This window comes from Pseudophryne corroboree, chromosome 3, assembly GCF_028390025.1.
Source record: "Pseudophryne corroboree isolate aPseCor3 chromosome 3, aPseCor3.hap2, whole genome shotgun sequence".
NCBI classification, from domain to species: Eukaryota; Metazoa; Chordata; class Amphibia; order Anura; family Myobatrachidae; genus Pseudophryne; species Pseudophryne corroboree.
In genome coordinates this window covers 739907837-739923924 of record NC_086446.1, presented here as the reverse complement: position 1 = coordinate 739923924, position 16088 = coordinate 739907837, and the positions used below count along the sequence as shown (strand labels likewise).

The 16088-nt window shown below is 48.7% G+C and overlaps 1 protein-coding gene across 2 annotated transcripts; it reads right to left on the bottom strand.

Moving 5' to 3' along the window:
• Positions 1-847: 847 nt before the first annotated feature.
• On the bottom strand, positions 848-16079 carry LOC135056738 (cytochrome c oxidase assembly protein COX15 homolog). Of its 2 annotated transcripts, none has more exons than XM_063962258.1 (9): positions 15835-16079; positions 11812-12002; positions 10797-10919; positions 10060-10246; positions 9786-9953; positions 3882-3963; positions 2416-2570; positions 2192-2305; positions 848-1223 (listed from the first exon to the last, which is right to left on the bottom strand). In XM_063962258.1, the coding sequence occupies exons 1-9, from the start codon at positions 15916-15918 to the stop codon at positions 1092-1094; spliced, it is 1236 nt and encodes a 411-aa protein (XP_063818328.1). In that variant the 5' UTR covers positions 15919-16079; the 3' UTR covers positions 848-1091. The 2 variants fall into 2 exon arrangements, with proteins under 2 accessions (XP_063818328.1, XP_063818329.1); XM_063962259.1 differs by having other exon boundaries at positions 11812-11999.
• Positions 16080-16088: the final 9 nt, after the last annotated feature.

Here is a 16088-nt window from a genome sequence, read left to right as displayed (position 1 = left end):
GTGATTGTCAGAACTGCGCATGCGCCAGGGCGGTCGCTGGGCGGGCGGCACAGCAGCGTTTGGCCGCCGTTTCGTGGGCGCGGTCCGGCCAACGCAGGCGTGGCCGGACCGAATGAGGGGCGGTCCGCAGCAGCTGCGTGACGTCACTCGCAGCCGCTGCGGGCCGGGGAGCGATGAGTAGCTCCCGGCCAGCACGCTACAGCTGCGCTGGCCGGGAGATACTCTTGAAGTGCAAAGGCATCGCCGCTGTGCGATGCCTTTGCACTTCTGCTGGGAGGGGGGGCGGCACTGACATGCGGGGCGGGATAGCCCTGTGCTGGGCGTCCCCCCGCATGTCAGTGTGAATGATCGTAGCTGTGCTAAATTTAGCACAGCTATGATCATCTCGGAATGACCCCCAATATGTGCTCATTATAAAACATACACACGTCATGTAATATAGGTTTCATGTAACCTAGACAAGATCTCCTAAGAAACAGGTGGGTAATAGGACAGTAGGTATTTGATTTTCAGATTATTTGTATTTTTTTATTTTAAAGAAAAGGAAAGAAAAGATAACATTTAATGCATGTGTAATTAAAAATGTCAAAATATTACTATTTAACAACTATATAAAACATACTGTAAACAATTAATATATGTAAACAGACGGAATTAGTTCTGTGATATGCAGCCTTGTGTTTTATACCTTTATATCCCCATTATAGGGGCCGCAATGCATTATCCTATAGAATTACAGGATTTAAGCTGATCAGCAGGAAAAGTCCCGTTGTTCTTGGAATTTCAAGATTTTGCAAATGTTCGGCAGATTTATTTTAACATGATCTGTATTTACAGACAGAGACCGTTTTTCAGAGATTGGTAGATTCTTTTTATATATGAAAACACATTTATAAAAGCAATTTGGAAAACAAATACAATAAAAAGAAAGTATGTACAAATACATTATTATATTTTAGGAAATATATACGTATATAAGTATATACGTAGCAAAGTTATTAATTTTTATTTTTTTATTTTTTTTTGCAATACTCAAACTTATTTACTATACAGGACTCCCATTGCGGCGACTACGGATTTTGTGAAAGTCGCTATTTTGGTAGCCGCCTCAATTCATTCATGAGCCAGATAGCCATACTGAGGAGCGCAAGCGAGCCGGACTGGTGAGTAGCTGCTAGAGGCGTAGGGACATACAAGAGCAGAGTGCATATGCCCAGTGTAACCTGCGGGAAAAGAAACAGAGTGATCAGTCTGGTTGCCAGGCGGCATATGTGTCAGTTACAGCCTGATTCAGAGATGGAAGCAGTGAGTGATGCTCATATATTTTAGTGCAGCGGGAGACATCTGTAGGAAAGAGACTACCCCCTGCATGGAGCGCTCACTTAAGTGCTGCGAACGAAGATGCAGCATCATCATCGTGACCATCGGCCGCAGCCCTTGGCCAGCTGAATAAGCCTAGGCTTACTCAGACTTGCTGCCGGAACTCTTCTGCATCCAAAGACACAGAGCCTGGCCGGGGGTGACACGGTCCCAGTTGCCGCAGCATAGCAATCATGATGCAGTTAAGGGGGGACTGCGAGCGATCATACAGGACTCGTTCTGCGCAAGCGCAGAGCCACAAGCACTGGAGATGTACATAACCATTGGGTTTACGTACATCTCTAAATCAGGCCCTTAATGCACTGGTGTAATGACCAATAGTAAACAGTCATCTTATACTGTTCTACATAGACAATGAATGCACTTTTTTTTTTTTTTAATCTTGTGACACAAAAATAAAATGACTCATTATGGAAATATAGACCTTATATTAAAAAAAAAGAATAATAAAAAACAGGAAAGTCAGACATTTAAACCCCCCCCCCAAAAAAAAAAAAACCAACAACTTAGCAGTAATACTTTCTTTTTACTTCTTCCCTGCAATATAAGAAGGGACACAGTTTTTTGTAAAAATTCTAATGTTACTAGTTAACTCGTCAAAATGACGGAACAACATCAGAGTACTGTCAGCGCCAACGGCTGTGTGTGCCCAGATGGAGCAACACATGAATTGCTCCGTCAGGGCGCCACCTAGTGGCCGCCGGCGAGCAAAACACTTGAATTCCCCCCATAGAGGTGAGGAGCAGCGTTAGCCTTTTATTATATAGGATAAACTACATAAAGCACAACGATGAGAAATCTAGGGGGCTACCTGTAAATAAGCCACAGCAATCAGGGAGTTTACAGCCAACCTGGCTCTACGAGGCAGAGGGACCTTCCGGGAGTAGTAATATAGTCCGGTGACGGCTGCTACCGCGCTGATCCCCTGAAAAGAGACACACAACACATTATCACACGTCTAATATGCGGGACAGTTAGAACGAACGGAAAACACGGTTCTATATTCTGTGTTTTGCATTGCGCAGTGTTACTCACAAGGATGCGGTGATCAAACTGTACGGTTGTGGGGTTTTCGAAGATGTTTTTTAACTTTGGGGAGAAGGCAAGAAGGTCATCTGGGATCCAGCGCTCCCCCATCTTAGGGAAGGAGTTGTAAACGAGACCAGCGTCCAGTCCTGCGACAAAGGCACCTGTGTGGGGGAAAATGTAAAGGTTTTGGCAGTTGTCATGGAGATGTGGACACAACAAAGAATAATGGTAATAACTCTTCCATATTTGATTTCGACTATACAGCAAGAACAATGACCCTAACTGCTAAGGGGTGGTCTTCTGTATGCCGACTGACGGGATCCCGGCGCACAGTATACCGGCACCGGGATCCCGACAGCCGGAATACCGACACTTATTCTCCCTCGTGGGGTACACGACCCCCCTGGAGGGAGAATAAAATAGTGTGGCCACCGTGCCCGTAGCGCGGCGAGCGCAGCGAGCCCGCAAGGGGCTCATTTGCGCTCGCCACACTGTCGGTAAGCCGGCGGTCGGGCTCCCGGCGCCGGTATGCTGGTCGCCGGGAGCCCGACCGCCGGCATATCGTAGTAAACCCCTGCTAAGGGCCAAATGAGAAATGCTAGAGAATTGTGGGAACAATGTAATACATTGACAATATACTAAATAGATTTAAAGCGGCAATTTGTTTAAAAGGCAAAACAGACTTGGTTTCGTTTTAAACTAATTGCCGCTTTAAATCTAGTGACTATCTTGCCGTACTCGTACTGGCTCCTGCACATCGCAGGCAATAACATTCAGCCACATGTCTGCATCCAAAGAGAAGGTTAATCCAGAGGTCCTCAAACGCGGTCCTCAAGGCACCCCAACGGTCCAGGTTTTAAGCATATCCATGCTTGGCCACAGGTGACTTAATTAGTACTTCAGTCAATTTGATTTAATCAACTGTACTGAGCCTTGGATATACCTAAAACCTGGACTGCTGGGGTGCCTTGAGGGCCGCGTTTGAGACTCTGTGGGCTAATCATATAAAAGTAACAACGTCCATGAAAGGTCTACAAGCAAATTCCCCAAGTTCATGAAAACATTTCCCACTCTATGGGGGCGATTCAGTTGCTGGTTAGGAATTTAGCTCAGGGGCCAAGTGCTAATTCCAGTGACAGCCCCTTTCTCGCAACCTAATGCACGGGATTAGCCGCGTTAAGCATCTTCTGACATGGAAAGTACTGTGCGCACTGCAGTTACGGCGCGCTCAGCACTCACGACTAGCCCCCAAGCCTTACTTTTTGTGGATTTCTACATTCACCTCGGGAGGGTGCAAGCAGAAATCTGCTATAAGTGCAGCTTCGGGGCCGGTCACACAAACAATTGTATAGCTCCCGGTCACTTTACACAGGAGCTAAACTCAAACAAACAATAGAATAGCCCCTAATAATTGCCACGTATACAGTTTTCTCTTAACGCGGTTATGGAATGGTCATACGGGACTCAAGTACCTGAGAGTGCTGTAAGGAAGACGAGGCCTGTGGTCCAGTGTGTGAATTTCCTCAGCTTTAGCAGCTGCATAGTTTCAGGCATCTATCCAGAAAAGTAAGAATTGGTTGCGAGTATAAAAAAGGACTACAACATTCATAATGCTATCAACAGGATAGACGTCGCAGCTATCGCGTGAGCTGAACCCCAAGAGTCTCTCCATGGATTCATCCGGAAATAGTGACATCACTGAGGCACTGTATATTGGTTCAGGCCTAATTTCTGTATCCACAGTGTATACATTTAATGTATTAAAAAATAAGAATTTACTTACCGATAATTCTATTTCTCGGAGTCCGTAGTGGATGCTGGGGTTCCTGAAAGGACCATGGGGAATAGCGGCTCCGCAGGAGACAGGGCACAAAAAGTAAAGCTTTAGGATCAGGTGGTGTGCACTGGCTCCTCCCCCTATGACCCTCCTCCAAGCCTCAGTTAGGTACTGTGCCCGGACGAGCGTACACAATAAGGAAGGATTTATGAATCCCGGGTAAGACTCATACCAGCCACACCAATCACACTGTACAACCTGTGATCTGAACCCAGTTAACAGTATGATAACAGCGGAGCCTCTGAAAAGATGGCTCACAACAATGATAACCCGATTTTTGTAACTATGTACAAGTAATGCAGATAATCCGCACTTGGGATGGGCGCCCAGCATCCACTACGGACTCCGAGAAATAGAATTATCGGTAAGTAAATTCTTATTTTCTCTATCGTCCTAGTGGATGCAGGGGTTCCTGAAAGGACCATGGGGATTATACCAAAGCTCCCAAACGGGCGGGAGAGTGCGGATGACTCTGCAGCACCGAATGAGAGAACTCCAGGTCCTCCTTAGCCAGGATATCAAATTTGTAGGATTTTACAAACGTGTTTGCCCCTGACTAAATAGCCGCTCGGCAAAGTTGTAAAGCCGAGACCCCTCGGGCAGCCGCCCAAGATGAACCCACCTTCCTTGTGGAATGGGCATTTACATATTTTGGCTGTGGCAGGCCTGCCACAGAATGTGCAAGCTGAATTGTATTACACATCCAACTAGCAAAAGTCTGCTTAAAAGCAAGAGCACCCAGTTTGTTGGGTGCATACAGGATAACAGCAAGTCAGTTTTCCTGACTCCAGCCGTCCTGGAACCTATATTTTCAGGGCCCTGACCACATCTAGCAACTTGGAGTCCTCCAAGTCCCTAGTAGGCGCAAGACACCACAATAAGCTGGTTCAGGTGAAACACTGACACCACCTTAGGGAGAGAACTGGGGACGAGTCCGCAGCTCTGCCCTGTCCGAATGGACAAACAGATATGGGCTTTTTTGAGAAAAAAACCACCAATTTGACACTCGCCTGGTCCAGGCCAGGTCCAAGAGCATGTTCACTTTTCATGTGAGATGCTTCAAATCCACAGATTTGACTGGTTTTAAACCAATGTGTTTTGAGGAATCCCAGAACTACGTTGAGATCCCACAGTGCCACTGGAGGCACAAAAGGGGGTTGTATATGCAATACTCCCTTGACAAACTTCTGGACTTCAGGAACTGAAGCCACTTCTTTCTGGAAGAAAAATCGACAGGGCCGAAATTTGAACCTTAACGGACCCCAATTTGAGGCCCATAGACACTCCTGTTTGCAAGAAATGCAGGAATCGACCGAGTTTAAATTTCTTCGTGGGGCCTTCCTGGCCTCACACCACGCAACATATTTTCACCACATGTGGTGATAATGTTGTGCGGTCACCTCCTTTCTGGCTTTGACCAGGGTAGGAATGACCTCTTCCTGAATGCCTTTTCCCTTAGGATCCGGCGTTCCACCGCCATGCCGTCAAACGCAGCTGCGGTAAGTCTTGGAACAGACATGGTACTTGCTGAAACAAGTCCCTTCTTAGCGGCAGAGGCCATAAGTCCTCTGTGAGCATCTCTTGAAGTTCCGGGTACCAAGTCCTTCTTGGCCAATCCGGAGCCATGAGTATAGTTCTTACTCCTCTACGTCTTATAATTCTCAGTACCTTAGGTATGAAAAGCAGAGGATGGAACACATACACCGACTGGTACACCCACGGTGTTACCAGAACGTCCACAGCTATTGCCTGAGGGTCTCTTAACCTGGCGCAATACCTGTCCCGTTTTTTGTTCAGACGGGACGCCATCATGTCCACCTTTGGTAATTCCCAACGGTTTACAATTATGTGGAAAACTTCCCCATGAAGTTCCCACTCTGCCGGGTGGAGGTCGTGCCTACTGAGGAAGTCTGCTTCCCAGTTTCCATTCCCGGAATGAAACACTGCTGACAGTGCTATCACATGATTTTCCGCCCAGCGAAAAGTCCTTGCAGTTTTTGCCACTGCCCTCCTGCTTCTTGTGCCGCCCTGTCTATTTACGTGGGCGACTGCCGTGATGTTTTATCCCACTGGATCAATACCGGCTGACCTTGAAGCAGAGGTCTTGCTAAGCTTAGAGCATTATAAATTTACCCTTAGCTATATTTATGTGGAGAAAAATCTCCAGACTTGATCACACTCCCTGGAAATTTTTTCCTTGTGTGACTGCTCCCCAGCCTCTCGGGCTGGCCTCCGTGGTCACCAACATCCAAAACTGAATGCCGAATCTGCGGCCCTCTAGAAGATGAGCACTCTGTAACCACCACAGGAGAGACACCCTTGTCCTTGGATATAGGGTTATCCGCTGATGCATCTGAAGATGCGATCCGAACCATTTGTCCAGCAGATCCCACTGAAAAGCTCTTGCATGAAATCTGCCGACTGGAATTGCTTCGAAGGAAGTCACCATTTTTTTACCATGGCCCTTGTGCAATGATGCACTGATTTTAGGAGGTTCCTGACTAGCTCGGATAACTCCCTGGCTTTCTCTTCCGGGAGAAACACCTTTTTCTGGACTGTGTCCAGAATCATCCATAAGCACAGGAGACTTGTTGTCGGGATCAGCTGCGATTTTGGAATCTTTAGAATCCACCCCTGCTGTTGTAACAGTATCCGAGATAGTGCTACTCCGACCTCCAACTGTTCCCTGGACTTTGCCCTTATCAGGAGATCGTCCAAGTAAGGGATAATTAAGACGCCTTTTCTTCGAAGAAGAACCATCATTTCGGCCATTACCTTGGTAAAGACCCGGGGTGCCGTAGACAATCCAAACGGCAGCGTCTGAAACTGATAGTGACAGTTCTGTACCACGAACCTGAGGTACCCTTAGTGATAAGGGCAAATTTGGGACATGGAGGTAAGCATCCCTGATGTCTCGGGACACCAGATAGTCCCCTTCTTCCCGGTTCGTTATCACTGCTCTGAGTGACTCCATCTTGATTTGAACCTTTGTAAGTGTTCAAATTTTTTTAGATTTAGAATAGGTCTCACCTAGCCTTCTGGCTTCAGTACCACAATATAGTGTGGAATAATACCCCTTTTCTTGTTGTAGGAGGGGTAATTTAATTATCACCTGCTGGGAATACAGCTCGTGAATTTTTCCCATACTGCCTCCTTGTCGGAGGGAGACCTTGGTAAAGCAGCCTTCAGGAGCCTGCGCAGGGGAAACGTCTCGACATTCCAAACTGTACCCCTGGGATACTACTTGTAGGATCCAGGGGTCCTGTACGGTCTCAGCGTCATGCTGAGAGCTTGTCAGAAGGGTTGGAACGCTTCTGTTCCTGGGAATGGGCTGCCTGCTGCAGTCTTCTTCCCTTTCCTCTATCCCTGGGCAGATATGACTCTTATAGGGACGAAAGGACTGAAGCTGAAAAGACGGTGTCTTTTTCTGCAGAGATGTGACTTAGGGTAAAAACGGTGGATTTTCCAGCAGTTGCCGTGGCCACCAGGTCCGATGGACCGACCCCAAATAACTCCTCTTCCTTTATACGGCAATACACCTTTGTGCCGTTTGGAATCTGCATCACCTGACCACTGTCGTGTCCATAAACATCTTCTGGCAGATATGGACATCGCACTTACTCTTGATGCCAGAGTGCAAATATCCCTCTGTGCATCTCGCATATATAGAAATACATCCTTTAAATGCTCTATAGTCAATAAAATACTGTCCCTGTCAAGGGTATCAATATTTTTAGTCAGGGAATCCGACCAAGCCACCCCAGCTCTGCACATCCAGGCTGAGGCGATCGCTGGTCGCAGTATAACACCAGTATGTGTGTATATACTTTTTATGATATTTTTCCAGCCTCCTGTCAGCTGGCTCCTTGAGGACGGCCCTATCTATAGACGGTACCGCCACTTGTTCTGATAAGCGTGTGAGCGCCTTATCCACCCTAAGGGGTGTTTCCCAACGCGCCCTAACTTCTGGCGGGAAAGGGTATACCGCCCATATTTTCTATCGGGGGGAACCCACGCATCATCACACACTTCATTTAATTTATCTGATTCAGGAAAAACTACGGTAGTTTTTTCACATCCCACATAATACCCTCTTTTGTGGTACTTGTAGTATCAGAAATATGTAACACCTCCTTCATTGCCCTTAACGTGTGGCCCTAATAAGGAATACGTTTGTTTATTCACCGTCGACACTGGATTCAGTGTCCCTGTCTGTGTCTGTGTCGACCGACTAAAGTAAACGGGCGTTTTAAAACCCCTGACGGTGTTTTTGAGACGTCTGGACCGGTACTAATTGTTTGTCGGCCGTCTCATGTCGTCAACCGACCTTGGCGCGTGTTGACATTATCACGTAATTCCCTAAATAAGCCATCCATTCCGGTGTCGACTCCCTAGAGAGTGACATCACCATTACAGGCAATTGCTCCGCCTCCTCACCAACATCGTCCTCATACATGTCGACACACACGTACCGACACACAGCACACACACAGGGAATGCTCTGATAGAGGACAGGACCCACTAGCCCTTTGGAGAGACAGAGGGAGAGTTTGCCAGCACACACCAAAAACGCTATAATTATATAGGGACAACCTTATATAAGTGTTTTCCCTTATAGCATCTTTTTTATATATTTCTAACGCCAAATTAGTGCCCCCCCTCTCTGTTTTAACCCTGTTTCTGTAGTGCAGTGCAGGGGAGAGCTTGGGAGCCTTCCCTCCAGCCTTTCTGTGAGGGAAAATGGCGCTGTGTGCTGAGGAGATAGGCCCCGCCCCTTTTTCGGCGGCCTCGTCTCCCGCTCTTAACGGATTCTGGCAGGGGTTAAATATCTCCATATAGCCCCCGGAGGCTATATGTGAGGTATTTTTAGCCAAAAAAGGTTTTCATTTGCCTCCCAGGGCGCCCCCCTCCCAGCGCCCTGCACCCTCAGTGACTGCCGTGTGAAGTGTGCTGAGAGGAAAATGGCGCACAGCTGCAGTGCTGTGCGCTACCTTAAGAAGACTGAGGAGTCTTCTGCCGCCGATTCTGGACCTCTTCTCGTTTCAGCATCTGCAAGGGGGCCGGCGGCGAGGCTCCGGTGACCATCCAGGCTGTACCTGTGATCGTCCCTCTGGAGCTAATGTCCAGTAGCCAAGAAGCCAATCCATCCTGCACGCAGGTGAGTTCACTTCTTCTCCCCTAAGTCCCTCGTTGCAGTGATCCTGTTGCCAGCAGGACTCACTGTAAAATAAAAAACCTAAGCTAAACTTTTCTAAGCAGCTCTTTAGGAGAGCCACCTAGATTGCACCCTTCTCGGCCGGGCACAAAAATCTAACTGAGGCTTGGAGGAGGGTCATAGGGGGAGGAGCCAGTGCACACCACCTGATCCTAAAGCTTTACTTTTTGTGCCCTGTCTCCTGCGGAGCCGCTATTCCCCATGGTCCTTTCAGGAACCCCAGCATCCACTAGGACGATAGAGAAACAAAAAAGTAGACTAAGGAAACGATGAGCATTAGTGTTGACTGACAGAATGATGGAACACAGAACAATTTTGTTGTACCTTATGTTTTGGGAGCAGAAGAGACAAGCCTGTCCAAAGACTCGCGCAGTACAGGACTAGCGCCGAGCCTAAATGCGCGGCCAGGCGGTACTGACTGACACGTGGAACATCATAGGAATCTGGTTTCTCTTCTAAACCGCTCTTCACCATGTACCAGCCCAGAAGACCCTGTGGGAAGATATATACGGATTGGAAAGTCGGGTTTTGAAAGGAGCGCTAATTTTCTCTGACAGGGCTGCAGATATTTTGTTCCTCTCGGGTCATAAATGGTTACCTGGAAGAAGACGAAGCCACAGAGGCCCAAAACGCGGCCTTTCATGCCCCGGTTAAACCAGCCTTTTCTCCAGAAGTAGATGGTCGGCAAAATGTAAGCCAGGCCCACAGCTCGACCCCACATGCGATGCGAATACTCCATGTACCAAATGAACTTGAACTCATTCAGCGTCATGTCGCGATTCAAACTGAAACAGAATAAATTTAGGAAATATAAATAAATAATTACATGTACCAGTCAAAGCCAATCTTGCCTACCCTCCCGAAATATCCGAGAGACTCAATATTTTGGGCACACTCTCTCAAGAGAGAGGGAGAAGACCAGCTTCCCAGATCCCACTTACTTCTCCAATGAAATGTGCGCACCAGGGGCTTAATGATGCAATCTGCGGGAAATCATGACGTCATGCCCCCCCACTACAATGTCCAATAATGCAAAATGTGGCATTCACAGCTGGGGGCAGGCCTTCAGTGATGGAATTTCACTATTTGAATACTGCCCCACAGCACTGAGTTCATGGGTTTGCCTTCACTGTGTGGAGTTTGTATATTCTCTCCATACTTGTGCGAGTTTCCTCCAGGTATTCCGATTTCCTCCCGCAATCCAAACATATACTGGTAGATTAATTGGCTAATTAACCCTAGTGTGTAAGTGTGTGCATGTACAGGGGCAGACTAGATGGGCCAAGTGGTTCTTATTTAATATAGACCATGAAGCAACATATCGGCACATCTTACATTTTGAATTCTGGGAACTGCTGGTACTTCTGAAACTCTGCTTCCCATTCTTCCCGAGATCCCGGGGGCTTCATCTCTTTTACCAGGTGCCAATCAACCATTGAGAGTCCAGATTCAGTTAACCTATGAAATATCAAAAAAGGAGAAGATGTATCATTTTACATTATATCGCGATGGAAAATATATGGATAAAATACTTTATACATTGTAGATTGAGCCATGCTTGGATGAAATACTCTATACACTGTATATTTAGCCAGGTATCCGGACTCCAGGTCGACAACAAAAAGGTCGACACACCTTAGGTCGACGTCAATTGGTCGACACCTTAGGTCGACATGGACAAAAGGTCGACATGGACAAAAGGTCGACAGGAACAAGGTCGACATGGAAAAAGGTTGACATGAGTTTTTGTCACGATTTTTTTCTTTTTTGGAACCTTTTCATACTTAACGATCCACGTGGACTACGATTGGAACGGTAATCTGTGCCGAGCGAAGCGGTAGCGGAGCGAAGGCACCATGCCCGAAGCATGGTGAGCGAAGCGAGCCATGCGAGGGGACGCGGTGCACTAATTGGGGTTCCTGGTCACTCTACGAAGAAAACGACACCAAAAAAAAACATAAAAAACTCATGTCGACCTTTTTCCACGTCGACCTTGTTCCTGTCGACCTTTTGTCCATGTCGACCTAAGGTGTGTCGACCAATTGGCGTCGACCAAAGGTGTGTCGACCTTTTTGTTGTCGACCCTGAGTCCCAGACCCATTTAGCCATACATGGATTAAATAATATATACATTGTAGATTGAGCCATAGATGGCTGAAATACTCTATATGTTGTAGACTGAGCCATATTCCAAATACAGATAGTACTGGGAGTACAGTTAACAAGTTGGCAGCTGAAGATTGCGGTTCCAGAGTAGCGATCAACATAATGTAGGTGACCGTTTTGCTGTCCCTAAAATAACTTACAATAGGCGACATATAAAGATCCTCCCGCAAAATGAATTCCTCACCTAGTTACTCCCCCCAGGATTACAGCGCCAGCTACCATGCCGCTACATGCCAGGAGCCAACGTCCAACGATACGATCTGCAGCGGAGTTTGGAACAGAGCCCACTGCAGCCCTGGATGGAGCTATCGTCTCGGATACCACGCTGCTCTTCCACCTTCTCTGTATTGCATGCTTCCACTGAATGCTGTTCTGCTGTAATAATGAAAAATAACAGGTCAAACCCTGCAGAGTAATTCAGCGAGCCACAAACTATATCCTAACATAATGTGCGCTTCCTCTGTATGTGACATGGGCTTCAGTACAGAACAGGTCCCACTGTGAGGGATATGAAGAAACTATTCTGCTTATAATCAAACTATTTATGTCAATGTTTTACTGTATATAAATGCTATGTTATGATCACAGGTTAATGACACAGGGATGGCTTCAGCTACTACATTTACACTGACAGATATGTACAGAGAGTACACCAATTCAAAGGGCACACTATTAGCCCCGATGCGGCTCCAACCCGATGTCGGCACCTATCAGGGATTATGCTTCCACAATACGCGGTAGCCGGAGCCATGATAGCACATGGGATCAGGAGCTTATCCCGGATCCCATGTGTTATCGCACAATCGCTGGTCCGTTTTCTGCCTCTAATTGGATACTGAGATGATGACCATAGGGCGTTTTAATTGTCCGAAAATGGAACGCTTCTAACTGGATACCCCAAAGTGATTTTACATGTACTTAAATCATGCTGGAAATGTTTAATCATTGATTTGAATATGGATAATTTTTTTTCTTAAAAAAACACACACAAAAAAAACTTTCTTTATAATATGTTGCATTTTTAACATGCAAAAGCTCAAGCTGTTTTTTTTCTTATTAATGCATTACCAATGCAAAACAAGAGTTAAAATGGATCTCATTAAAATGCATAGTTAGTTTTTCATCTTTTACAAATCAGCACTGACAAATACAACTCACAAAACTGACAAGTTACGTAACAACTTTCAACTGAAAGTACTTTGGGGGTCATTCCGAGCTGATCGCTCGCTAGCTACTTTTAGCAGCCATGCAAACGCATTGCCGCTCCCCACTGAGGAGTGTATTTTGGCTTTGCAGAAGTGCAAACGCCTGTGCAGCAGAGAGCCTGCAAAATAATTTTGTGCAGAACAAGACCAGCCCTGTAGTTACTCTCCGTGGGGGTAATTCCAAGTTGATCGCAAGAGGAAATTTTTTAGCAGTTGGGCAAAACCATGGCCCTCATTCCAAGTTGTTCGCTCGCAAGCTGCTTTTAGCAGCATTGCACACGCTAAGCCGCCGCCTACTGGGAGTGAATCTTAGCATAGCAGAATTGCGAACGAAAGATTCTCAAAATTGCGAATAGAAATTTCTTAGCAGTTTCTGAGTAGCTCGACACTTACTCTGCCACTGCGATCAGTTCAGTCAGTTTCGTTCCTGGTTTGACGTCACAAACACACCCAGCGTTCGCCCAGACACTCCCCCGTTTCTCCAGCCACTCCCGCGTTTTTCCCAGAAACTGCAGCGTTTTTTCACACACACCCATAAAACGGTCAGTTTCCGCCCAGAAACACCCACTTCCTGTCAATCACACTCCGATCACCAGAACGAAGAAAAAAACCTTGTAATGCCGTGAGTAAAATACCAAACTTCTTAGCAAATTTACTTGACGCAGCCACAGTGCGAACATTGCGCATGCGCAATTAGCGGAAAATCGCACCAATGCGAAGAAAAATGAGGGCCCATGTGCACTGCAGGGGAGGCAGATATAACATTTGCAGAGAGAGTTAGATTTGGGTATGGTGAGTTCAATCTGCAATCTAAATTGCAGTGTAAAAATAAAGCAGCCAGTATTTACACTGCACAGAAACAAAAAAACCCCCACCCAAATCTAACTCTCTCTGCAAATGTTATATCTGCCCCCCCTGCAGTGCACATGGTTTTGCCCAACTGCTAAAAAATTTCCTCCTGCCATCAACTTGGAACTACCCCCCCCCCCCGTGTGCGATGATTCTAACGACGAGGGACGGCTTTTGACGTCACACAACCGCCTAGCGAACGCCCAGCCACGCCTGCGTTTTTCCTGACACGCCTGCGTTTTTCTAAGCACTCCCTGAAAATGGTTGGTTGACACCCAGAAACGCCCACTTCATGTCAATCTTCCTGCATTCGGGCGTGCGACTAAAAGCTTTGCTAGAACCTGTGCAAAACCACAATGCTCTTTGTACCCGTACGTCGCACGTGCGCATTGCAGTGCATATGCATGCGCAGATTAGCCATTTTTTTCACTGATCGCTGTGCTGCGAACAACGTCAGCTAGCGATCAACTCGGAATGACCCCTTTTGTACTTAACCCCGGTACTAACAGTCAAGCAGTCTGTTTGACCCCCCCACCACATACAACAGCCAGACAGCCTACTTGACCCCCTCCCCACTGCTTACTAATAACCGGGTGGCCCATGTGGCTGACCCACCACTAGCAGCCATGCAGCATGCATGCCCCCCTGCTAACAGCCAAGCAGTGAGTGACCCCCATACTAACAGCCATGCAGCCCGTGTGACCCCAGACACACAGCACGCGTGATCCCCCTACTACTAACAGCCACGCAGCGAGCGTGATCCTCCTAACTGCCACGCAGCGCCCGTGATCCCCCTACTGACAGCCACGCAGCGCCCGTGATCCCCCTACTGACAGCCATGCAGCGCCCGTGATCCCCCTACTGACAGCCACGCAGCGCCCGTGATCCCCCTACTGACAGCCACGCAGCGCCCGTGATCCCCCTACTGACAGCCACGCAGCGCCCGTGATCCCCCTACTGACAGCCACGCAGCGCCCGTGATCCCCCTACTGACAGCCACGCAGCACGCGTGATCCCCCTACTGACAGCCACGCAGCACGCGTGATCCCACTACTGACAGCCACGCAGCACGCGTGATCCCACTACTGACAGCCACGCAGCACGCGTGATCCCCCTACTGACAGCCACGCAGCACGCGTGATCCCCCTACTGACAGCCACGCAGCACGCGTGATCCCCCTACTGACAGCCACGCAGCACGCGTGATCCCCCTACTGACAGCCACGCAGCACGCGTGATCCCCCTACTGACAGCCACGCAGCACGCGTGATCCCCCTACTGACAGCCACGCAGCACGCGTGATCCCCCTACTGACAGCCACGCAGCACGCGTGATCCCCCTACTGACAGCCACGCAGCACGCGTGATCCCCCTACCGACCAGCACGCGTGATCCCCCTACTGACCAGCACGCGTGATCCCCCTACTGACAGCCACGCAGCACGCGTGATCCCCCTGCTGACAGCCACGCAGCACGCGTGATCCCCCTGCTGACAGCCACGCAGCACGCGTGATCCCCCTGCTGACAGCCACGCAGCACGCGTGATCCCCCTGCTGACAGCCACGCAGCACGCGTGATCCCCCTGCTGACAGCCACGCAGCACGCGTGATCCCCCTGCTGACAGCCACGCAGCACGCGTGATCCCCCTGCTGACAGCCACGCAGCACGCGTGATCCCCCTGCTGACAGCCACGCAGCACGCGTGATCCCCCTGCTGACAGCCACGCAGCACGCGTGATCCCCCTGCTGACAGCCACGCAGCACGCGTGATCCCCCTGCTGACAGCCACGCAGCACGCGTGATCCCCCTGCTGACAGCCACGCAGCACGAGTGATCCCCCTGCTGACAGCCACGCAGCACGCGTGATCCCCCTGCTGACAGCCACGCAGCACGCGTGATCCCCCTGCTGACAGCCACGCAGCACGCGTGATCCCCCTGCTGACAGCCACGCAGCACGCGTGATCCCCCTACTGACAGCCACACAGCACGCGCGACAACCCCCCATGTGTTCTGCATGGCAATTAGTAGGGAGGGGGGCCTACTAATAGCCATGCAGAACACACGACATAGTAACAACAATACGCAGCACATAACAAATACTAATATCCATGCAGATTCCAGAGTGCACCCATGTACACAGGCCTATAAGCAGTCACCTTGCCTCCTGCTGTGTGAGTGAAGCGTAGGGCTTGGGCTCTGCTGTGTGCCAGGCCCGAGCGCAGGGCGAGGAGAAGAAGCATGGTTCGTGCCTGATGCTTACATCAGATCTATAAACATCTCTTTACATAAATGTCACTCCTGGGCGCAGCCATATTGCTGCTCTCGTCACCACGTCCGACGCCAACGTGACTACGTGTGGATTGGAGGAGGGGTCAAAGGTAGGACGCGGCTTCAATTCCAGTCGAGATCG